At 29.0% G+C, this 27,201-nt stretch overlaps 1 protein-coding gene and 1 long non-coding RNA gene across 4 annotated transcripts in view; one reads left to right on the top strand and one right to left on the bottom strand.

Annotated features, from left to right (window-relative positions):
• The window catches only part of LOC145263195 (uncharacterized), a 142,218-nt gene extending 138,563 nt beyond the window's left edge, over nt 1-3,655 (top strand). For all 3 annotated transcript variants that reach the window (XM_080120262.1, XM_080120263.1, XM_080120261.1), the window contains exon 3: nt 3,002-3,655. In XM_080120262.1, the coding sequence (XP_079976388.1) occupies nt 3,002-3,558 (557 nt within the window). In that variant the 3' untranslated portion in view covers nt 3,559-3,655. The remainder of the gene's footprint in view (nt 1-3,001) is intronic.
• A 2,577-nt stretch (nt 3,656-6,232) lies between these two features.
• Nucleotides 6,233-27,201, bottom strand: part of LOC145263196 (uncharacterized) — a 77,913-nt gene continuing 56,944 nt past the window's right edge. The window contains exon 2 of the long non-coding RNA XR_013864488.1: nt 6,233-20,377. This is a non-coding gene — a long non-coding RNA (uncharacterized LOC145263196). The remainder of the gene's footprint in view (nt 20,378-27,201) is intronic.

Genomic DNA, 27,201 nt, shown 5'->3' with positions numbered 1-27,201 from the left:
CTAAGCAGCTCCTTCCCAGATGTGGAAACAGTACTCCATTTTAGGATGTACTTGGCGCTTATGCAGATAAAGGTTTGCATCGGCAGTGAGATACCTACTGGATTGGTAGAATGATCCAACCTTTTTTTCCAGCGATCTTGGCAAATGTAAATATTGGGAAATTGTAAGTTCCGTGTCAAGATTTAAAATTTAGGCAACAATTCCATAACATGAACTTTTCTTTTTACTTTTTTAAATTAAACTTAAGTAATAATGTTTTCAAAGATCGGGCAGAGTTTCTCCATTGAAAATTTGCACCGACCATTCGACCCACACCCATCAGACTTCATGCCAATTGTCAGTGACACTGGACGTATACATTTCTCTCTACACAAGAGGTTAAACCCCTTGGGTTAATACCACCAACAAAATGAAGAAAAAAAACAGAAACGCTAAGTATTCTTTTAGTAATAAGTTGTCTTTACAATGAAAGTTTCAAAAACCCAAAAAAAAAAAGAAGATTATTTAATGATTTAAAGAAAAATTATATAACACTAGCAATACCAGACACCATAGCGTTCAGTGCTGGACACATCACACACTGCTACTTAATTTGACATTCATAGTCTTTAAATCAGTAATAAGTTCATTTCTCCTACCGCCATCAAAATAAAACTTATATGACTGGATTTACAATAAAATTTATTTTAAAATGGTATTTTAATATTTTTGTTGTGATTTTATATTCAAAGAAATCGCTATTTAAATCCAACTATTAACGACGAAACCTGTCAGCATCGCATGCTCGCTGGTGGTTGATCACTTTTTTACAAATAAGCGGTCGGAGTGTGTCCACATAAATACTCAAAGCAGAATTTGTACCCGTCGATGACGTTTCTAGTTGTTTTAGCTAATCAGGAAAAAGAATTGTCTTTGCTATGGAATTCGAATACAACATGTATGTCTTTCCAGTCAAAAGTTAGAATATCTCAAAGTTGACGTTTTGTAGTACAAAGATAAGTAAAGATAGAAACTGTGTTCAACGCTATTTAATAGCGAAAATATTAATTTCTTTTGTCCTAAAATTTGAAAAGAATTGAATAAACCTTTTTATGCACGAGTCAATAGAAGTTGTGACAAGCACATCTAAACATGAGATTTTTTGTGTGTCATGACGCACACAAAAATATCTGTAAACAAAACGTCCATCAACTTACGAACATAAAGTATTCATTTTACTTTTTGTTATTTAGAAAGCATAAATTTTTAATTATGGAAAGGAAAAGAATATTTTTAAGAAATAAATTCTTTGAAAAAAAATGGCCAACAACGACCACGCTTTTAAATGAGTTAAAACGCACAAACCACTTATTCAGTTAAGTAAAAGAATAACTTTTATTGGGTTTGTTTTACAATCCACAGAGGTATGAAAAAGTGTGCAAAAAAAACAAATACATAACAAATAAATGTTACCAAAGGCAAGTTACTCTTCTATCTACCTCGATAAATTTTTTGTGTTGTAAATGTTTATTCTGTTAAAAAAGCAAGTAGTGTCGAGCGTTATGAGAACAAGAAAAAAATTGCTGTGATGTCTTGAAGTTTCGACAATGACTTGGAAATAAAAAATTATACAAAATAGTGGTAGAAACTCGCCTTATAATTGTCACGGTAACTTGAAGCTGTTAGAAAGGAAATTTAATTATACTAATTAGTTTAATGAACCTGAAAACATGATTGTAATCTGTACAAAATTTCTTTAAATTTGATATGCTACAAGCCATATATTCTTAATAATTTCTTTGAATCGTGTCGTGGTGGCCATTTTGGATATCCTGGTTGCCCTCTTGAATTTTCCACAGTGTACTGATGACATATGATAATGCTTATCAGAATAACATTTCGCATGATGATAAAGCCTTACCTCCCATTTTTTATACTGTTTTTTATGATGCTTCTACTTAAAATCGTTAAAATGAAACTTAATTATGCTAATTAGTATGCTAATTAGTTTAATGTACTTGAAAACATAATTTGTATCTGTACAAAATTTCCTTTAATTTGATATGCTATAAGCTATATTTTGTTAATAATTTCTTTAAAACATGTCATAGTGGCCATTTTGGATTTCCTGGTTGCCATCTTGGATTTTTCATGATATTATAATTGCAAATGATAATGTCCATCAGAATAATACTTCCTATGATGATAAAACCTTACTTATAATTTTTCTTAGCTGTTTTTATGATGCTTCTACTTAAAACGAAACTGAAATATGCTAATTAGTCTGTAAGTTACCAAGTGAGATGGCCGTAAATAACGTTAACTGAACTTTCATGGTATTATGATAACATGTTCAAAATTTCATCATAATATCTTAAAAAGATCTGAAGATACAACTTTTTAAAGATGGGTTAGTCTGTAAATTGTGCAAATTTTCAGTCACAAGCTTACTAGTAATACTTCCTATGATGAAAGCCTTACTTACCATTTTTCTTATTATATTTCTACTTAAAGACGTTAAAATGAAATTGAAATATGCTAATTAGTCCGTAAGTTACCAAGTCAGATGATCGTAATTACAGCCATCTGAACCTTCATGGTGTTATGATTATATGATGAAATTTTGAACATATCTTAAAAAGATTTGAATTTACAGCTTTTTAAAGATGGGTTAGTCTGTAAATTGTGCAAATTTCCTACCATTTTCAGTCAAAAGCTTATATGCATTTGAATAGGACTGACTTAAGGCAAAATGTCCAGTGAACCACACATTTTTTGATACCGTGAATGGTCATAACTCCAGTTCTAATGAGCCGATTTAAAAAAAAAAAATTCTTTATTTTTATGCTCTTTTCAATAATGCTTGGTTTGAGTTTATTCGACCTAAAGAAAAAAAATGGTGTGGTATTGCTGATAACACTATTCAGTTTTCTAAATTTTCAAATTAAACTTAGTAATAACGTTTTCGAAGATGTGACCAAGTTTCTCTATTTAACTCTTTTTTTTTTTTTTATCCTTTCAGATTATGGATCCGGAAATGATGTCAACAACGTTTTCAAGTGGATCATTGTTGTCTTCTCCGTCATCCTCATCTTACTCACCGTTTCTTGTGCCTTATTCCGTTGGATGTCTAACCAAGAAGCTTTGTTCCGCAGTTACGGTTCTGAATATTCTTTCTATCCCCCCAGGAGATGGAAGTCCATGACACCGCCACCATCCTACAGCGAGCTGTTTCCTATACACTTTCCCTCATCCGTGGCCACCGATGGTAATGTTCCAGGCAGCACTTCCGTTAATTCTTCAGAAAGGCCCACTACCTCGATCCCTTCGGTTACCATATCCAATCCGGAACCCAGTACTTCCACTGTGCCAGTAGAGATTCCGACAACATCAAGCGTTCCAGTGATAAGAAATTTAGTGATGACGACATGGGACCAGAAGCGCCAACAATGTTTCACCACTGTGTATCCTGTAGAAGCTAAAGAAGTGTCTCCCTCATCTTCAAACCAGACCGCCGAGAACAATTATCTTCCTTCCTATGAAGAGGCCTTAAGGATGCTGAGCTGCCAGTCGGCTTAGATGGTTAAAGTTGTTTGTTGATATAAAAGGTTAAATCTGTTTGCCTCTTTGTCAGCTTAAGTGGTTTAAGCTGTCCGGCAGGTTTAATGGTTAAAAAGATGTCATTCACCTTAAAAAGCTGTTCATCAGTTAATGCCTGTCTCTTTGGTGACAGAATAATTTGATGCTAGCTTTTTTTTTTTTTAATCTTTTTTTTTATGTTGTTGTTATTTGTTGTTAATTTTTGTTGATTTCTTCAAACAAAATTTTTCATTTTTTTTTTTTCTTTCATTCTTTTTTTTTTTTTTTTTTTAATGAAGAATTAATTGAACTGTTTTTACAGTTTATTTAAATTCTACTTTGTTTATCATTACTATCCATAATTTCAGGATTTTTAAAAATTATTTTTTTTAATCATTGTTACCGTTTTTTTTTTGTCTTCCTCTCTTTTTTTCTTTTCTTTTTTTTTTACGTTCTAAAAATTGTTTTTCCCCATGTCTTAACTTGAAAAAAAAAGGAAAAAAAAAGAAAGATTCCTTCAAATATTTGTTGTATTTTATTAGAAATATATGCAAAAACAACAAAAAAAAAAAGCCTATCATTCCATAATCATACCACTATCATGATTTTTTTGTTAAAAAATTTAGATTATAATTCGTAAAAAAAAAAATAATTTCTAAAAAGAAAAATTTTTTTTTTACATAATTTATTTATAAAAAAAGCCTTTATTTATCAAAGAAAAAAGTTTTTTGAATCAGTACCCCACCCTCCAGTCTGTTAAAAGAAGTTTTTTTACAACTCTCCCCTTCCTCTTTACTCTTCTTACTATATGTATGTATATTACAATTTAAAAAAAAAAAAAAAAAAAAAAACATTATTAAGAAAAAATTGCAATTACCAGATTATAATGATCCTAAGTTTGAATTTAAAAGAAAAATTTGTTTTTTTAAATTGTAATTATTATATCATCAAAATTCACCCGGGGGGGGGGGTATACTCAAGGAGAGTGTAGTAGCTTCTACTTGGGACGGTTATGACATACATCATAACCGTTTTTCTTTAGCGGGCAAACTAATATAATTTTACTCCAGCAAAATTCCTATCTCTCTCTTTCTCACACACACAAATATGTTTATTACATAAATGTATGACAACTTCAAAATACCCATGGGTAGCTCAGTCATTTTTTTTTAATTTTTTATTTATGTTTTTTTTTGTGAATATTTTTTTTTTAAATTAAGTATTCCTCACATATTGTTTTCTTTATTCATTTAGTAAGGAATTTCAAAAGGAAAATAATTGTTTTTTTTATACATTGTACAATAGTTATGTATTTAAAACAAAATATTTATACAAAAAAAAAAATGGAATTGCTTGTATGCGTGCATCTTTTCAAGAGAGCATGTTTAAGAATGTTTGAATTTACATGTCAATTTTGTATCCAAACTGGTTTTCTCTTATGTATATACGTTTTTCTAATGTACATAGATATGTGTGTACATTTCAGAATGTAAGTAATATTACATGTTTTGTTAATATTTTTTTTTAAACAGCTTTTCATATATTTATGTATATATATATATTCACCATTTTTCTTTTTCTTTCTTTTTTCTCTTTTTCTCTTTTTTTGATATTTATAGGCTTCAGAATATTAGAAAAAAATATTACATTGTATTTTTTATTCAAACATTTTGTATTTTACAGACACATATATATATATATATATATATATATGTATGTATGTTTATTCCCCATTTTCTTTTTGGTAATGTTTGTAAACTTCACAAAGTGAGTAATAATATTACATATATTGTTTTTATTATTCAAGTAATTCTTCATCTTAAATTAATTACCCTAAAAATATGTAGACTTTAAAATATGAGTAATAATATAATGTTTGATTTTCGTGCAAAATGTTACTGTTTTGTAATGTGTGTGTGTGTGTGTGTGTGTGTGTGTGTGTGTGTGTGTGTGTGTGTATGTATATATATATATATATATATATATATATATATATATATATAATATGACTAATGTCATTTATTTTAAATAAAAATATCTTTCCATTATATGTTCCATTCGAGGAGAAAGCATTTTATTTTGAGAAATGCTTGGGTTGCTGGTGGAGTGGGTTTGATGGTTTAAAGCCCGAAACCTGCAGTGAAACTAATTCATCACTGATGACCGACCCACAAAGCATCTACAAGAAGTATTTTATGGTGTGTGTGTGTGTGTGTGTGTATATATATATATGATTACATTTTCTTCTTTTTTTTAGGTAATGTGTGTACATTCAATAAGTAATTTGTAGATTTAAGCTCCCTTTACTTACATTTCATATTTTGAATGTAACTTCATACAAATTAATGTTTTCAAAGAAACTGTGTTTGTACTTGCATTTTTAAATCATGAAGAATCCATTTTTTTTTTTTTTTTTTTTTTTTTTTTTTTTTTTTTACATGTGTGTCATAGGCTTCCATGTATGATTTGTGCCTTTTCTGGTTTTGCTACTAAAATTGCAAACCAAGATGAATTTTTTTTTTTTTAATCACTGCCATATCGAATGTTAATACATTTTTGTCCAAGTGTTTCTCTTCATTGTTGCTTTTTATAGTTTTTAATTTGATACAGATTGAAAAGGTCTTTCTCTGATTCTTTGTGAAATGTTCGGGGTAACAATTTTTATTTTTATTAAAAAAAAGAAACAAAAAAAAAAAAGTAAATCCAAATTTTCAATAAGTTTATATAGCAAATTTAAACCGGAAAACATACATTAATACAGATAATTTTACAGAAATCTTATTTTATCCTGTTTTTAGTTATTTATTTTTTTAATTAAAATCTGTTATAGGATTGTATAAGCAGGACTTTATTGAAGTATCAGCCCAAAAGGTTGAGAGAATCTCTCTCCTCCCCCTTTCATGTTCTTTGGTAAAAAAAATTCTTAAAACAAAGTCAATAGCAAAGATAAACCACAAAACAGAAACACAAATTTATTGATTTAAATCTTTCATCTGTATTATCCAGTTTGTCAGTAAATTTATAACCATGGAAGAAGCCAAAGAGAAACTATTTTAAAAAAAATAACTGTCATGAGAGCTGTGTATGACACAAGGTCAAGCTTAATGTGATGTATTGCATTCATATTTGCCAACAAATGTTTAAAAAAATTTTTTTTTTTTTTTTTTTTTTTTTTTTTTTTTGCTCTCGCAGTTCATCCCCCCACACACACACCTTCAATCTTCTCTTACAAGTGAAGGGATTTCCCCACAAATGAGGACTTACCTTATAATCATATCATTTATCTAAAAAAAAATAACAGAAAAGACACATTAACACAGAAAACCGTTCATAAACTGTGGAACGCTAAAAAGCAAGTAATGTCATAAAACCTAAAGGAAGTCGATCTCTATACAGAATTCTAACATTTGCAAAATAATAAAAGTGTACATAAAGTTTCCATTCTAACAAAACCGAACAACTGTTGACACGTCATAAAAACTGACAACAAACTAATTTGTCTGTGAACTAAAAAAAGAAATGCGTGGGTTTTATAAAAATGATCGTTTCACTGTATTCATATTCATACAAAGTTCTTTTTCATACATTATCAACCACAAATATTAGCAATCATGTTTTCCGCCCTATTCATTTTTATAAATACATTGCCTATCTATCATATCAAATTGATACGGCAGCCATTGAGGTTTTTACATTTTCCTAAGATCAAACCGAAAAAAAAAAAATAGCTACCATCAACAGATTATAAAAAATGTGTTGTGTTTAATTATTGAATTTGTAAACAATCTTGTTTAAGCATGAAATTATTAAAGATAACACATATTCAGGTATAAGTGAACACTATGAATCTAGTAGGATTTGAACCTAGCATAGCTGATTCTATAATCCACTGTAATTACATCAATCATGCCTCCTTAACGACCCAAATTTATGCTAACTAAATAACTAATTTTATGATTAGTAACTACTGTATATTTCGGGGTAAAAAGTCCTAAAAAAATCATGAAGGTTAACTAATTTGCATATTCTTTTGAAAAACAAACGCTAATTAATTACTTATTCATTTTTATGGTTTCTTATGAGATATAAGATTAACTTCATTTCACTATTATGCTGTTTCTATTTATAGATAGTTTCTAAATCTTGCATGCCGTATATTTCGGCGTATAAGACGACCCTTTAAGTTAAAAAAAATCATCTTTAAAAAACTATTTCACAAGATACCAGCTGTTGCAATCTCTAGCCTTGGCTAAACAAACATGGTTTCGTGATTTAGCAGTCGTCTTATACAACTGATATATGATAAATTTATTAAAATTTGCTCCATTTTTGTACCTCGTCTTATCTGACAGTCACCTTATACACCGAAATATACAGCATTCATTTTCCTATGACACCATATTTGGTGTCATAGGAAAGTGAATAGTTGCTAACCATAAAATTACAGTTATTTTTAAACGAAGGCTCTATCGTGTGGATGCATACGCAGTAGAGATTTACTTTAGCAATAGTAGAGGTCAGCATACAACTCTTCATGATAATATTTTTTTTGATACTACTATTACTTCGATTCTTCCGTTCAGTCGCAAGGGATAATGGGCACCCCTGTAAGGGTAGTTGTTGTTGTAATTGTGAAGCAACAATAGAACAATCCCCAACCACATCTCTCTTGAATCGATACTGCTTGGGTCCAGTGGCAAGAAGAGGCTCAAGACTGACTGGAAGCAATGCCAAGATAAGCGGCGAACACATACGTTACCTGGAATTCCCAAATGGTCACCCATTTTGTTACTGACCAGGCTAAACGTTTCTTACCCTTGGTGATCTGACGGGAACCGGTGTGTCATTGCGATTATGCTACTATTACTACTACTACTACTACTAATAATAATAATAATAATACTGCTACTACTGTTACTATTGCTGCTGCTGTCTCAGTTTCATCTTTAACCAAATTATCTTGCCTTGTTGTTTTCAAATCACTCAAAAGCAGAAAATATAAAACCTTATTAGAAATCATCAGAAAAATATATTGTCTTCAACGTTGTTATTTTGTTTGTCAAAACTACATTTTTTCTAAAAAAAAAAAAAAATTTTAAATAAAAAAAAAATTTTTTTTAAGTCTAAAATATATATTTTTATATCCATGTAAATACTTTCATTATTTTATTTTTATTTATTTCCTCCCCCCTCTCCCACATACACACATACACGTGATGGCAAGGAATCTATGTGTCCAAATTGAAACTGTGGACTGAGCTCCGGAAATCAGCTTCCCTTCCACGAACATTGCTTCTCCACTGCACTAATAATAAGGGGAATTATCGATGCTCGTTGGAACCCCTGCAAGTTGGAGGAGTTGCATAGTAGCTGTGGTTGAATTTTATTACATGTCACGGGCGTGTCACAATACAAGAGATGTCATGTAGTACCATATTTTGCACCTGTGAAGCAGCTTAGGTTTGTGTGACTTTTTTTTTTTTTTTAATATACGAAAGAAAAACAAAACAAGATTTATTCATTGCAATATTTTTTGATGATCTAAACACATTTTATGAAAATAATTTTATGAAAATAATTTTATGAAAATAATTTTATGAAAATAATTTTATGAAAATAATTTTATGAAAATAATTTTTATGAAAATATTAAAGAAAATAATTTTCTTGAACAGTATGTCTTATTGATTATTCTTATGTAGTTACCCTGCGTATTATATTTAATAAAAGCAAATAATAATGCTATCAAAATTCAGTATCAATAATAAATAATGCCCACATTTTTCTCTCATCTAATACTCATATACTGCCAGTAGATCATATCAGATTAACGTGGATGCTAATGAGATTCTAATATTTTGTCCAAATCAAACCCTAAAGAAAAAATCACGATCAACAGATTATTAAAGTATAAAAAGTATAAATGCAATATTTACTGATTGTAACTTTATTGCGAAGGTGGCAAGTCTTCATTTTCATCACATTCATTTTTAAACGATTTTAAAGCAATTCAATTTGAAAGAAAATCATTAATTGGTTTGAAAGTCAGAGTGTTTAGGTTATTTTTAAAACCTTGATTAATGCTATAAACAGTTCTCAGGGTACAGTGGTTTATAATTAGTACGGGTCTTAGGCCTTAGGCTACCTTGAGTGGAACAGCATGAAAAGAGGATACATAAACACAGACAACTTATATATATATATATATATATATATATATATATATATTGTAATTTTCAGTAAAAAAAAAAAAATTTTTTTTTATTCAATGTCGAAAGATCATGTGGCCTCCAATTCACAGGTGCTGTTTTGTACTTTTGGATGAGATGAGATCACGAAGAGGGAGAAAGTGATAGATGTGAGATGCGTGTCATTCATTTGCAGGGTGTGTAGCATTTTACACTACATATTTGGAGAAAGGAGAGAGAAAGATAAAAAAAGAAATTGCGTCCAGAATATTATTCTTTATCTCTGCCAATAATATCAACAGAGATTGAACCCTCATTTGTTTGTATTAAAAAAAAAAAATTCCAAACATGGCGATCTCATTTAATATCTTAATTAGATCAATGTTTTTGCCAACACTATTCCTCCCACCCTCTCATCAGTATATATCAATACTTACAACATTTTGACTCGTCTCATCATATATTCATTGTAATCATTTGACCTGGTCAGTCTGTTTTACAGCATATCATCAGGGGAGGAGGGAACCTATCGTACCCGCGCATGCATTGATATTGAACCTGTACCCCCCTTGATCAAAAAAAGTGACAAAAAACATACTTTGCTTGTGTTTATTTAAATATCCATATTTGTATAAAATAACAAATAAGAGAAAAGAAAAAAAAAAACATTTTTAGATACCCCCCCTACACACACACACACACACACACACACACACAATGAATCATGATAGAAAGCAGAGAGAAAAAAATGGAAATAGATTTTCTTCTCAATTTCCCTAAATACTTGAAATAGATTCATCCGGCAGTGACAGGATGAATATATATTTACAAATAAATACATTACTATTTATCCACAATGCTTATAACCTTTTGTGACATAACATAGTGTGATCAGTCAGTTTTATTGTATATCAACCTTTTTTGGGGGAGTGGGGGAATGAATTCAAATCTATTTTACTCTTGCATTAAACCAGAAATCACAGACACGTCTACAGTTAAAATAACAATCTGTATTCCATTAAACATTTGCAATATTCAACTATCATTAAATAATCTAAAAAGGGTTGATATGCCATAAAAACAAACTAAACTTTTTGAGCATTATTGAATATCAGAATCCAATACTTATTGCATATATATATATATATATTGTGTTTCTAGGGATACAAGTTGTGGTTTGTACTTTTCCTATGTGAACACGTTAAAATTCAACAGAATTTGATTTGCTAAACCCGTAGTCTACATTAGTATCCATTAGTCTATTCACGCACACACAATGCAACAATTTGCAAGGTTATTTTTCTAGTCAGTACCTTTGCATTAGAATAATGGTTTGATGAAGCACTCGCATTGGCTGTGTCGGGATCGGCAGAGGACAATAAAATAAGGAACGCAGAATCTTTCTCACAGTTTGTCTTATTTTTGTTATTTTATTTTTTTTTTAAATCAAAGAAAAGAATTTTCTCAATTTGCTCACCATAAACTATACATTCCGGGTAGAGAAAAATTCAATCTTACCTCATTGATTTTTGAATTTCTTATGTCTCTCTGTACGGTTTCATCAGCCAGATTTGTCACTAATATCTTCCCCCAACCACCACCACCACCTCCTCTTTGCCCTTTGCTGGGTACAGCCTAACAACGATTTTATCTCATTGATGTCTAATGCCTCTTCTCATATCGATTCTATAATTATCCACCTAACTGTAGACAGCAGCACCTGTAGATTTGGTGGGCTTACATGTTCAAGCCCATCCTGTGTCAAATTTTTGAACATTAATGAACTCTGATAAGTGCCTTTTAATTATGTTTTATTAAATAATTAGAAGGGTTAACCGGTATTGCTCAAATGAAAATATGACAAAAAATTATTGTTCAAAACATTGTAAATAAAATAAAACATCCGTTCAATTGATCAGCTTCTTCTTCTTTTTTTTCCTTTAAAAAAAAAATTAGAGTTTGAATCACATTTTGAAGTAAATAAAGTTATATTTCTGAATTTTTGAGATGAAGATTAATTATTTGTATTATTTAAAATCTTCAGACTATAGTTCTTATCTTGAGTGTTATTTTAACAATGTTTCGATCGATGTAACCTCCGACCTTCTTTAGGTGTATCTTGTCAAATTTGAGAATTTTTCTGTCAAACTTGGATATCTGCATAAAATTTAAACAGAACGGTAAACTTAACCCAATGAATTACCAAGTTCGACAAGATACACTTAAAGAAGATCGGAAGTTACATCAACCGAAATGTTGTGCAAGTAACACTCAAGAAGAGAACAGTAATCCGAAGAATCCAAGTAAAACAAAGTTGGAATTAATATAAGATTTAGATATAGAAGACATTTTTTTTTTTTTTTTCAAATAAAGTTTTTTTTTTTAAATCTAAATAACAAACATTCGTTATACAACACACATTATCTGCAAAAGCAAATCTCCAAGAAATAAAACCTTTTAATTAAGAAATCTGAACAAAATCTTGTTTATAGCTTCATAATCATGTGTTTAGCATTGTTATCTACTATTGATGGCGCCAAACAATTTTCGGATTAGTAACAAATAAATATTTGCTGAGATAAACGGGTTTAAGCAGTTTGAAAAATGCCAGGAAAGGAAATGGCCAGTGCATTGTTTATAAAGTCTTTGTTAAAATAGATGGTCCAGTCTAATTTTGCTAATGCATTATGGTCTCGGGATTAAGCCATAAACCCTATAAAAACAAAACACATAGAAAGGAAATCATTCCTAACTTATTTCAACTTTCTATGCTCAGCAGTTTATGGGTGTTTGTAGGATTCAGACAAAATCAACTTTATTAGGTTGATTAATAAGACAAAAGTATTTTTTTGTTTGTAAATATAATATAAACTTCCACCCTTGTACATATTTTCTCTCTGTTGTATATATTAATGTTTTCTTATTCCTGTACATATAAATAGTAGCCGATAGTACAAAATGTACAAATATGTCTACTCTTTTCCTTTGTAAGATGAACACCCCTCTAAAAAGTTAATTGTATTCAAATTATTGGGAACAAGCATCCAATGTTTGACCCCCGACATCAGGCCAGTATCTTATACAAACAAAAAAAATCTTATTCTTACAATATTTTGTTTGGCCACAATCCGCAAACATTCAAACGAATGCACAAAATCTTGCCGCCTCGTTTATTTTTATAGAACTCTTTCATAATCCTGAGTATGGTGCATTTTTTTTTTTAATTATTTTTTTTTATTCAATCTTATAACATCAGCAGCAGCCATAGTTGGAGGTCAGTCGTAGTAGGAGGATGAAAATCAGTAGTGGTAAAGAGTAGGAGGGGGGGTGATTCTTTTTATTACCAACTTCCATAGTTTCAGCAGTGCTCTGAAAGCTTCCTTAGTTTTATTTTTCTATGTCTCTTTATTTACAACTAGTCTGGGTGCCCAGCATTGCCCGGGTGTTTGGAGGTGTGTGTTGAGGAACAAACAAAAAAAAAGTTGTAGTAGGCAGGAAGGCTCAAACCCATAGTGCAAAGGAGGAAAAGTACACGAAAAAAAACATGACGTGTTTACTGTTGCGCCCATTGCTAAACTGGAAGTGACATAGGTTTAATTTAAGGCTAGACAATCGAAAAGATGGGATGATTTTCGAAAATATCGTCGAAAAAAGTGACCCCCTTCCTGTAGAAAAGTGCCCAGTTGAGGGTGAAGGAATTAATGTTTTTGGCCAATTTTTCGATATTTGTTGTTTGAAGGATCAAGCTTCAAAATGATACCGATCTCGTGAAAATCAGTCGCATCTGTCAAAAGTTTTAGGCAGACATACATACATACATTTAAACAGACAGGGGAGAAATATATTATAGATGTTACCTGAAAAAAATAATATTGTTGCTTTTAACAGAAGCAGTATATTAAAATAAAACGAAACAAAAAATATCTTTTTTGAATCCTTTGAGATGAGGAATTTATGCATTTTATTTATTTGCAGACTTTTATCCCCGTCTTCATAGTTAAGGAGTTCATAGCATAACAACTATGAGGATAACAGTCCGCAAATAAATAGATAAATATAAAAAATAAACTAAATAAATTCTGTCAAACTTGTAGTCTTTTTTAAAATCGTTTTTAAATTTGAAAACTTGTATTCCTTTATTTAATAAATGCTTAAAATTCTTTTATTATTGGATAATTTCAGCAGCTTTGTAACTCTCACTTCCCTTATTTTTATTTTTATTTTTTATTCCCCACATTCCATAAGTGATGCTTCTGACAAAGGAGGAAGAATTACTATTTTCTGGGTTGAAATCTATCTAACATTTATTGTTGAATTTTTTTTTTTTTTTTTTTTAGGTGGGGGGGGGGGGGCTCGAAGTAGTAATTTTTAGCTCTTTACATTAAGTGGCTTCATGTCTTGTCTGGAATAATTTCTATTAAAAAAAAAATTTTTTTTTACTTTTTATGACTATGTTACATTGGTTCGTTTTATATCGATTAATCTTCTTGTGGGGGCTTCAAATCATTTTTATAGAGACTGGATAAGCCTCTAACTCCAGTGAATTAAAGGGCAGAGAATGTGTGCAATAATCTAGATGATGGGATTAAATTATTTTGTTGTCACTCTTTCTCCCTCTTATTGTCGAATTAGTTTCAGAGTTATGAAATCTTTTGTATATATAAATAATTCTGGTTCTATATGGTTTTTATGGGACTGAAGTCTGTTTTAATTAAACATTGAGAAAAAAAAAAAAGTCAATACTGCTCTTCGAAATCTCAGGCACAGGTGTCCTATAAATTCTTAACCTTCTCCTATAATTGTCTTTGGCCCTCCATTCTTCCACAATCTGTGAGACACAGACAAACTGGTTACCCCTAGCAAATATTGATCTTGTATATCTGTGATCTTCACCACAGTTTGATTATGATTGGCTAACAACAAAACACCATTATCCCTATACAAATTAGTGAGTATTGCAAAAAAAAAAAAAAATTAATAACAGCGCCACCTATGGATGACAAACTGTTTTCTCTAAAATTCTTGCTGCAAACAGTTAACGAACAAAGCCCAACTTTAAGGGAGTTTCTTGTGCACATACCCGTTTTTGTTTAACTAATTTTTCTTTTTTTAAATATAACTTTTATGAAAACTGTTGTTTGTTAATTGTCGTCGGACAGATCAAGGAACATTTGGCTGATAAAAATTATTCATCTTAAACAACATATCTGCTTTAAATATTATTATACAAGGTGTTTTTTTTTTTCTTTTTTAGAGGTGGCAAACTTTAAATTGATAACTATTTTCTGTAATTGCAGATTTGGTAACTATCAGTTATTTTGATTTCAGCTTGATTAGGAAATTCATCATGAAGAGACTGACAACCGAGCAGCATTTACAAATTGCAAACGATACAATCAATTTACTGAAATGATGAAGTAATGATTTCATGGAATGGACCTGTCAGTTAGCCATGTTGTTCTTCTGATGCAACCCCTATTAGATTATTTTCTTTGGAGATATATAAAGTCCCATGTCTATGTTGATAAACCAGATGCAATAGACTACTTAGAAGACAGCATTTGACATGTTATTGCTGAAATACAGCCTAATTTAATTTTGTAGAGTTTGTGAAAATTGGACCTCTAGATTATGCCATATACACATGAGCCACGAAGCCATATGCTTGAAATTATATTTAAATTATAAATGCCAAAAATTAATTTTTGGAATAAACCACATATTTGTATGGCAAAAATATTTTTCTGTGATTTTAATTTAAAGTTCACCACCTCTAAAAAAAACACCCTTTATAAGTAATTTGAGATGATTGATAAGCAAGAACATATATACATCACAAAATTAACTTTGTCTGCAATTATTCAGTATAATTTTTGTTTTGCTCAAAATAATGGCAGCATAAGACATTTTCCAATAAAATTTGCTCATTTCATTTTATTTTTGTATTTAAGTTTAAAATGTTTTATATTTATGTTGACATAAATTTTTAAAAAAGGTTTCTTTTTAATATTCTAACATTGTCGCAAAGAATCAGATTTAGGTTCCTTGTTTTTTTTAATCTTTTTTTTTTTACTTTTTATTTTAGTACTTTTTCCTTGTTTTTTCTTTCTTTCTTTTTTTTGTCTTTTATTTGCAAGAAGTCAAAACTGTGTATTGTTCTTTTTTGTAGACAAAATGTATTGAAAGTATTTGAATAAAAAACTGCTTGTGTATTGATCCTCCTTTCCCCACAAAAAAGAAGAAAAAAAACAGTTGATCCAATCATATTTGGGAAAAACAATTTTCATTTTTTAAATAATTTGCATTATTTTCTTTTTCATTTCTTGCCTTAATGTTTTGGTGGCTTTTTATGTCAAAACAACATTATCGTAACATTTTCATTTGCAAATTTTCAAATTTTTCCGTTTTCAAATTTTCAAAATTTTTCGTTTTCAAATTTTCTTTTCAAATTATTCTGACGTTATTTCTCTTTCATGTTATTCTCATTTTCATTCGTTTTCAAATTATTTTTCCATATCTTTTTGAATAGCTATAAAGGAATTTTTTATTCTATTTTTCAAATATTTTCGTTTAACTCTTATGATATATCTGAATGTATCGATAAAGATATTTTTATTTATTATCAATTAAAAAGTAATTTTTTAAAAAATTTTCTCCATCATGTCTTGGTATAACTATTTGATTTGCATGTACAAGTAACGTTTAATAAATAAGCTGACGTTTTTTCTTTTCTTTTTTTAAAGAAAAAAATTTCTTTCTTTTTTTTTGTATAGATCTAAACTCTTCATAGCTTGGAATTGGATTATGACGAACAGAATATTTAAATATTTCAGAAATATTTGTTTTGAGGTTATTCAGAATTGTAGCAAGTCGGAGAGCTCTATCCTTTTGGCAGAGGTCCATCATTGGATTTTTGGTGACTGAGAAGTGCAAACGCTGTGATAATTACCAAAGGACATGTGACGTACGTGCATGAGTATGTAAAAACAAAAAAAATGGGCTGATCAGCATAGCAATTAAAAAGGCAATCAATCTTCCGAGACAAAGCATGACCTCGTGTTACAATATTGTGGACACAACCGGTTAATTTGGTTCAAACCAGCTGCCGTATTCTCATTTTAGTCCAAATCTGGTTCCTTTTGATTTCGATTTGATTGATTCTCCCCACCTCAAAGAATGTTTCAGTGAAACAAAGTTTTCAAGCGCTGTACCTAAACCTAAACGTAGACTCCATGAACAAAGCTTCTCTCTAAGAACTGCACACCTTTGGAACACTCTTCCGTTTACCTGCTTTCCAGCTGACTACAATATGACCGTCTTCAAGTCCAATGTAAACAAGTTCTTGATAAGCCGTTCTCCTTAAGTAATCCAATTTATCAAATTTACACTTCTAATGATTACTATGATATATTTCCTTTTGACCAATGTACACTCTTTAACCCTTATCCTCGAGTGGTCTCTTGGCCTTGATAAGTGGTGATTCCTTTGTTTAAAAAAAAAAAAAAAATCCTGAAGACCGTTCTTAACAAATGGCTAAATATTTCTTTGCTGAAAGAATTACAAAAACTTTCTTTTTGCTGAGAAATGTCTTTTAAAGAATTCAGATGATATTGAACAAACAAGCCCCCCCCCCCATTTTCCTGTGTGAAATATGAGTCAATTCCAAAATTTATTTTATTTAATAACCCTTGTATAGAATTAATTTTTTCTTTCATTTTTAGCTATATCATTTTTGTTGACCTTAAATTATTTTTCTGAAATTTAAAACATGGCCATTTTTATTTTTATCTGAATTAAAATTGAAAAAAAATCCTTTCAGATTTTTTCAGGAAAGAAGAATTTGAGGAATTAAATAAACTCATCCATATTTTTTTTTTTTTTTTTATGCATGCAACTTTTCTTTTCACTTCTTGTTTTCCCATATTGTCGTAAATGGCGATATAATTTTTCCATTGCTTATCACCAACTTATCTAAAACTCTTATAATAAAAATCTCAGGGTCGGTGATCTTTATAGAGTCATTTACATAGCTGCTCCCCTCCCATAACTAAAGCTCCTCTTTGCTCCCCTTAAGCTATGCCACTAGATCACATGCTTATTTTCTCATTTTCCATTATTTTATAACTAAAACTTTTCCATTTTGTAATAAGTTTTTGTTTGCTTTGAAAGTTTACATTCATTTTTCTCTAGAAAAAGAAGTTCCCCTCATTCATATTTTCTAATCCTCATTATTTCATTTAGATTATTTTGTTATTTGTTCACTAAATATTTGCTAATTTTCTACTTATGCCATATTTATTCAAAATCTCCCAACAGGCATTGATTTTACAGCAATCAGACTTTTTCAATTATAATTATCAGACAAAATATCGTCAGTCTGAGCGAGTTGAAATGTAAGCATAGCTGTTGAATTTTGTTTTATTTTTAAAGAATTTCATTGAATTAATTTAATTACTAATACCTTAATTCATTTAAATTTTTAAAATGTCCGAAACAAAAACATAATTTGACAAAAAAAATAAAAAATCCAAATTTATCTTGGTTTTAAATGAAACAACATATTTTTCCAGGAATTATACATTTCTTTTACTTTTGTTTCTCCTTCATCTTTCGAGAAAGATGGGTAGATACAGCTAATAACCTACATTATAATCTTGTACATTTCTCCAACTCTCCAAAACAATAGCCCAGTCTAATAATGCCAAATCAACAGTGACAATGACGTATGCATATATTCTCAGTCTTTTTCATTTGTTTTTTTTGTTTTTATTCTTTCTTATACTGCTGGCATCTTTTCATCATCCACTGTTTTTTTTTTAAATTTTATTTATTTAAATCTGTATTTTGTATTCTATGCCTATATTCATATTGTCACTGCAGGTTCAGTCCAAATAAACAGGAATCTACATGATTATAGCTTACTAGCAGGCAGCCGGCATTGCCTGGTCGTAAAATATGCATAAATATCATTTTAATTAATACATAAACTGAGACATATGCATGCAAGTATTATGCCTTTTCTAAATAGTTTGTTTCTTGTATTAAAAAAAAAATGCTCTAGATCAGATAGAAACCAAAATCTAAAGACAGTGAGTCAAGTACGATAACCATTAGACCAGCTTGACATGATCTTTACAAAGTGTTTTCAAGCTTATTTATTCTTAACATAAAGAAGTTGTCATGTTTCATGGCTGCACATGTGCATTCGTGATACAGTTGACAGATAAAAATCTAAAGACTCCCAAGTACCAATTTTTCAATTTTGATCCCTTTTTTTTTTTTTTTTCTGGATGAAAACGGATTAAAAAGTTTTCCACATGTCTGAATACCTGATATACCAAATTTTAAGTCTATGGATCAAAGTTTTGTTGAGTATATAAGTTAAAAAGTATCTTCACATGCACACACATGCATACACATTCTCACTTGTTTAGATATATTAGGATGTTTCTTGAGTAAAAAAAATATTTTTTAAAAAGTCTGATTATTGTAAATGAATGCATGTCGGCATCAGATATGATCTCAAATTCTGCACAAACTTTTTTATTATATCTAAAATGTCTATACTGGCATGGAGGTGGCAGTAATTGTAATTGCTAATTCATAATACATTTTTTTTTTTTTTTTTTTTTTTTTTTTTTTACACCAGAGAAAAGATGATTATCTCAAATAATTATAAATGTTTGTTAAATATGAATTAATGGTTTAAAAAAAAACAAAAAAAAAAACCTACCATATTTCATGCCACATAGGACACAGGTCAGCAGGTGATGTTTATTAAATGGGGATGTTTAAGTGTGTAATGCGCACAGATTGAGGCAAACTCTCGAACATATGTAGTCTTAAGTTTGCACATAGTCTTAAGTCTTCATATTGTAAGACACAGGATATTTTATTTTTTTTGTAGAGCTTCTTTTTTTTTTAATCTTTTTTGACAATGGAAAATAAGATGAAGAAAAGCAAAGAATGAAGCTAACACGAAAAGACATGGAAAGACAGAGGCATGTCAGGCCGGTAATCTTTTTATCACTTTGCTTAAGTTTTGCTACATGTTTTTATTTGCCATAAAGAGAATTAGGTTAATGGATGGATTGTATGAATCTGTATTTTTGAAAGTGGTCATCAATTTCATTGCAATATATAAACACGAAATATAATAAATAATCAAAGATAGTTTGTTTTAATTGTGACTTGCATACACAACAAGGTCACAAAAAGCCCCTATTTATCGCCTTTATTTTTACTAACATTTCTTTTTTTTTTTTTACTTGTCTAGTATGAAAGCTAAACATCCCTAAAACTCTTCGTTTTGCACAGTTGAATTGAGGGACTTAAATCATCTTATTATTATGACAATTTAATGCTGAAGCCTGTTTTTGTTTTTTATTGATGAAAAGTTGAGTATTCCAATCAAAAATAATATTTTTTTATGTACACATTGATTAATGATAAATTAAATAACATCTTTTTTTTTTTTTAAATTCATGAATTCAGTTTATTTGCTGTTGTTGTTATTGTATTTGTAGTCTTCTAAATTTTAATTTATAATCCACTAGTTAACTTACCTTCAAATCTTGCTCAACATTAAAGCCACGTTATGAAGGTCCTTCGGCCGGTCACTCATGGTAGGTTCTGAAAATCCCCAAGATAAATAACTTTTATGTATCAGCTATAGAAATGGTGTTTATTATTTGTTAAGTATGGGTTTTTTTTACTTTAACTTTGTTTTGTTTATTTGGGTTGTATATTATTTTCATATGAAGTTTTTATTTTGAACTTTTATAGTATAATAAGGTAAGTACTCTATCAGGTTATATTGTTATTTCCAAATGTGTTTTGTATATGTATAGTGTAATGACGTGTTTTATGGATAGAGTGTTCGATTATAAATGAGCATATATTCTCATTTCAAGTAACATACATGAGTTCGATAGTCCGTCAATACTTGCAGTTTTGCAGGAATACTGACAACTCAGCCCATGGGCTAAGGATACCAAGTGTGACTAAAGTGGGGCTGACTTTACATGAAACCGCAGATATCGATAGACAAACAAATTAATGTATGGTGTTATTTGAAATATATATACATATAAATAGGAGAGGACTCTAGTAGAGTGCTCGATTATAAAGAAAAGTAAAAAAAAAAATGAGGGGTAATATATTTATAATATTTATATATGTATTACAGAAGATTAGAAAAAGACTGTTATAAATAAAAGCAGTGACTGATGAGGGTCCAGTAAAGGAGGCTTATTCTAGGCCCTCTTTATTAAGATTTGAAACCAACAGTACTAATATTCTGATCTGCTTTAATATATATATATATATATATATATATATATATATATATATATATATATATATATATATATATACAGGGTGTTTCAAAAGTCTTGGAAACATAACGAGATATACGCATTTGTAATGTTCCCAAGACTTTTGAAACACGCTGTATATATATATATATATATATATATATATATATATATATATATATATATATATATAAAATAACTGGAAAATCTTTTTATGTGAGGTTTTATTTATTTTATATGACATTCTGATTCATTATATCAAAAAAGCAGAAAAAAAAGCATTACAAAAATCAAAAAAAGGCAATTTAAAGAAGGTATATATTATACCAAACATTGATTGAAATTAATAAAGCCATTTTTATATATAAAAAAAGGTGCTACTGTCATCTTTTATACCATATTGTCAGATATTTTATACTTTGCTCCCTTACTTTTCATCTATAATCAACGTCCTTTGCAACTTGACTGTTTTTTTTTGTTTTTTTTTCTATAATCTGGGGAAATTTTCAATAATGCTTGCATCGGTTATTTCTATCAAATTGATATTTTGTATTTATGTCAATTTAAGTTTAGACATCGAGAATTATGAATGAAAAAAAGTTGATTTGCATGAAAATATCTCTTATTTTTAATAGTTTTTCATTGATTCTTTGTTTTTCTGCTATTTTTATATTGTTGAAAATGTTTCTATAATCATAAAAATAAATCTTGCTGTACATGTTTCAAAATTAGATATTTTTATTTTCTGCATTAGTAATTTTCTATTTTCATGATGCATAATGTTCCCCCCCCCCCTCTTTAATTTCCTGTCATTTTTATAAGAAAAATTTGCTTCAAATTTTTTTATTACGGATTAACTTTTTTTTCTTTTCTCCAACAATGATTTTCTAGCATTTTTAACCAGGGATTCTTTTTTTTAACCATTAAGAATGTTTTCTTTTTTTTTCCCATCTAAAATGATTTTTAAAATTTTTATCATGAAATATTTTCTTTCATTGTAACCCCAAAGCATTTTATTTCGTTTTTATCATCAAGGATTAATTTATTTTTTATTATTATAGTTTTTTTGTTTTTTTTTTTACCATAAATAATTAAAAAAAAAAAAAAAAAAAAAAAAAAACTGAAGAAAATCGTCACAAAATTTCTTTAATTTTCTTCTTTTATGGAGTAATTTGATTTCTCCATTTTCTTTTTTTTTTTTTTTTTTCATAAAGTTGATACAATTTTTAATGATTATGGCATTCATCTGTTTTGCTTTATAGTATTTATTTTAATTTAATTTTCAAGATTAATAAAACAAAATCTGCCTTTCTTCCAGTATTTTTCATTTTATTTTCTCATTCCCACAGATTTTCACATTATAAATGATACTGATTCTCTTTTTGTACGTTTTAATATCTATTTTAAAAATGACTTTTTGTGTCTTCATTGCAATTGTCTTTCCCAAAATATTGGATCAACTGCTACAAAAAATATTCAAAATATGCAACTGTCTGTATTTCCTTTTTCAAAGGGTATTCCATTTTCTCTTTCAAGCCATGTTTTTTTTTTCTCTCTCATGTTTTTTTTTTTTGTTATGCAAAAACAGAGGTAATATCTTCAGCCTCTTTTTTTTTTTACCATTTGTAGAATTTCTGCATTATCTCGAAAATTATATCTTAGTTTCAGAACTATTACATTTTAATGTATATTTTGAATTGCAGCTTATATGATGGTAATGTTTGGGTTTTTTTTGTGCATGGTATTTATATATCAGATGTTGAGCATATGTTGATTTTTGAAATATTCATAATTTAATGAAAATAACTAACACGTACACATGTATGCCAGGGGAGCTGTGCCCATTTTTTTTTTTTTTTTTAATTGCATTGGACATTTAATGCCACCACGTCCTCTGCACTAAATTGACCATGTATGTATGATTTTTTTTTTTTTTAATGGACAGGCAAGTCAGTAAACTGATATCCTTATATGGATATCAAATATGTAAAATTAAGTTGGTTGGATTTTCAAAGTCCTATTATATAAAATATGTTGTGCATATTGTTTACTAGCTGAAGCACCCGTCTACGCAGGGTAATGAATTATAGATCCCTTACATTTCTTTGTAGAGATTTATTAAACATACTCTTTATCTTTATTATTACGAGCGGGTATACTTGTCCCAGGCTGGGTTATGATATTGAGACACTTTGGAGCCTTCTGACAACTTCAAAGCAATTAAAATCATACTGATATGGCGAACATTCAAAAGTTAAATTTCAAACGATCGTGACTGAAGTTATGGGATTTGAAAGAAAATATTTATTTTTGTGAAGTTAAGACTATGGGGTGTAAAAATGATTCAAATTTAATCAAATCGTGATAATTTTATATCTTTTTCCTGTAGTTTTAATTTCATTGTAAATTGGAGTAAACACTGACAATGGTTGGTTTAGATATTGTCTTGCATATATGTTGGATTGTTAATAATGAAACCTATGAAGATGCGAGCTTGTGTCTGATCAACTCGAGTTGTGTAATCTGGCTGAACCTGGTATGATGTTGAAAAACTTGACATGCTTAATGAAGCCAGAAAACATCACCAAGGATGCATCTTGTAGGAGGAAAATATATCATAGGAATTAGCTTATGCTATCAGTACTTATATATAGAATCTTTGTTTCAAATCTCATAAAAATCGGTCAATTTGTCTAGGAGCTATAGTGGGACATACATAATCATTCATTTATTACATAGATATATTATAGATTTGGATGATCTTTTTTTTTTTTTTTTTTTTATTGCTTTTGTAAATGAGATTTTTCTTTTCTTGTCCACTCCACCCCATCCCTCTCTTCTTTTTTTTTTTTTTATTTAATTTAAATTTATTTTTGTAACAAAAATTGTGTACTTTAAAGAGAAATATCGATCAAATTTTTACAATGATTGTTAAATTCATTTTTTTGAAAAAAAAAAAAAAAAAAATTAAACCATATTTGAACGACAATAAAACCTGGACATTGATCATCTATGGGTAGAACACAAAAAAAAAGAAAATGAAAAATAAATTTATACGTATTTTGTGCAACACCTAAAGAATAAAAATTATTTTTGATAACTTGTAAATTTTGACATGTTTGTTTAAAATATTTTGACATGTTTGTTAAAAATATAAATTAAAAAAATACCAAACAAAAATATTATACTGCCATTTTTACGTCCTATATGTAAGGGCTTAAACTAATAATAATTATTGGAAAAAAAGTGAACCGTTGTATATCTTTATGGAAGTACTCTATTTTTGCTTTAATTTTCAAAGTAAATTTTTAATCAAAAATTTCTTTCAATTTTCTTTTCACATTACAGTTTAATATCTCTGTTTAAAAAACTGTTTTTATTGATTTTGAAGCACATTTTAATAATTGTCATAATACTTCATTGATATTTTTTTATTTTTTTTTTTTAAATGTTTAGAATTTTAAAATAAGTGTTGTAATATTTTAGATACAAGAATACATATTATGACAATATTATACCTAGAAAATCAAAAAAGGGAGATTTTCGAAAGAGTTACTAAACTGTAATTTTTCACTATGATTTTTTTTTTTTTTTTGCCCCCTTGTTTTAACCTTAATCTTTTTGCTGGGTAAAAAAAAAAAAAACTACGTCCAACGAGTTTGCATGCAAAACATTAGAAAAAAATGTTTATTTTGTTAAATTCTTTTATATATAACTGTTTTGATTTATATATTTATATATATATATATATATATATATATATAATCAATCAACATGAACATTATGTCATTTAAACATGTCATTTGATTCTCATTTGTAAATAGCATTTGTCATGATTATCATTCCCATGGAATGATGTTAAAAATACAAAAAATACAAAAAAAATGAAAGAATATTTGCTGATTTGACTTTCATAAATTTCTATGAAATGTTTCATTAGAAAATTTGTATCTTCATGTCTTTTTATGCTGATTAAAAATGCCAGTCCATTTGTGAAACATTCTCTTTTTTCTATTTTATTATTTCTAGGATTTTTATCAAGAAAAACATTCTACCCTCATGTCTAATCAATTTTTATTTGCAGAAATAACCAAAAATAAATGTTTACCTATTTGTGCATCTTTTTTTTTTCTCTCTCTGTTTTTTTAGCAGTGTTCGATTTAATTTTTACATTTCAACATAAACTCGTTTCTCAGGTTCCCAGCATAAAGAGCGACACCAAATATTCATTTAACCACAAAACAAATGAATTTTTGATATTTGTTTATATTATCTCTAGAATTGAGAAAAATATTAGATCCCTAGAAAAGTTGAAATAATTCAATCGTTATGATGTCTGTTTCTTTCAACAATGGTTGTTTATATTAATCCTTTATGACCTGGTTGAACTAATTCGTTCAGTCATAAATAAATGAATATAACGGCATCTTCGAGTGACCTCTAAGCCTTGATAAGTGGTGATTCCTTTAAACAAAAAAAAAGAAAGAAATAAAGTGGGAATTGATTCAAACACGCCTTGTACGTATTAGTTCAGTATCTGGGTAGATACCAGATACCTCCTGATTGCAACTGTCCATTGCTTGAATTCAGTATGCCGCCATCTAAAATTAACAAATATTTTTTTATCATATATTTCATAATTCAGGTCATATAGGGTTCAAGACAATAATTCTTTTGTAGCAAGTGAAGAATGGGTATTTTTAAGATGATTATAAATTACTGTCTCAGTCGAGAACTTTTTTGTTGGCTGCATGAAAAAGCAAAAATGAATATTGTTTTTCATTATCTTAAGAGTTTGAATTATCTACTAGACACCATCTTTGGGTGTCATCACTCTCTGTACAAGTGTTTGTCAAAACATTCTGACATGAGGACATTTTATCCTACAAATAAACCTTGACCAAATGTTCAAAACTAGTGCTTGGAACCTGACCTTGCCCGGTCATAAAATACGATTAAATATATTTTAATTCATGCATATTTCATATTTATTGTTACAAAGCCAATTCTCTATTGAATATTATATTGTACCTAATATATAGTACTCATTCTCTATTAACTATTATATATATTAGTGTTCAAACTATTAATCGGAATCTGCAAAATTGGAACATTTGGGGGTATTGGAATCGGAAAAATTTGTACCTATTTTCTGATGCCAAAACGATTCATTTAATTGTCTTTTTTATTTGATTTTGTTTAAAGCAAAATCTTCCATTACTGGTAGTAAGAATAATAAATATTGGATTTTAAACTAATAGAACCCATAAGCGTATTTTTATGCTTAGGAAATATATGCATTTTTAACGCGTTTTTATGGTAATCGTGGGGGGGGGGGCAGAAACGCAACTATAAAGTTAAATATTTAGAGATTTATAAAAAAAAATCAGAATCAGTAATTGTATTGGAATCATCCCATCACTAATATATAATGTATATAGTACTTATTTCAAAAGTTTGAAAAAAAATGTCTTGGTGCCATCGGCTAGAATTAAAACCAAAACGTTTAGTGCTTCAACCGCGTTCACTACCATTTGAGCTAACTCGACAGATAAAAAAGTTAAAAAATTGAACCAGCTTTAGCTATGATTAGTTTTACACATGTGCAAACTAATACAAATGTGTCAGCCAGTCTAAATGAACATTTTACATTTCAACTTTCTAATATATTTCTGTATGCGTTATTCATCCATCCAAACAAAGATTTTACTCGTTATAAACCATCCTTGGTGTATGATTACTATTTCCTGTTAATTTCAGTGTTATGTGACCAGTAGTTTAAGAGTTTATCGGTTAAATATTTACATACACACAGACACACACATACATCTACTGTTTTATTTATATAGATAAGATTGTATTCGAATCCTAAATAAAATCCCCTTGACACAACTGTTCATTGGATTGTACAAAGAATCAAGCACTTTCTCCTAGTGATGTAACCTCAATTTAGTTTGATACTCCACCAGACTAGAGGAATTCTTGTCGTGGAATCTCATGAAATTCATAAAAGACTGCAATTACAATTAGGATAAAGTACAGCATAATTGAGTGGTTAATTGGGGAGAGGAAAATTAGCATTCTTTACTGCTTTACTAACTTTTAGGAGATAGAAGAGAATCTTAAATAAACGCTCAGATA

The sequence above is a fragment of the Euprymna scolopes genome, chromosome 38 (assembly GCF_053919585.1).
Source record: "Euprymna scolopes isolate OS-2025 chromosome 38, ASM5391958v1, whole genome shotgun sequence".
Lineage (NCBI taxonomy): Eukaryota > Metazoa > Mollusca > Cephalopoda > Sepiida > Sepiolidae > Euprymna > Euprymna scolopes.
This window is presented reverse-complemented; position numbering and strand designations above follow the sequence as displayed.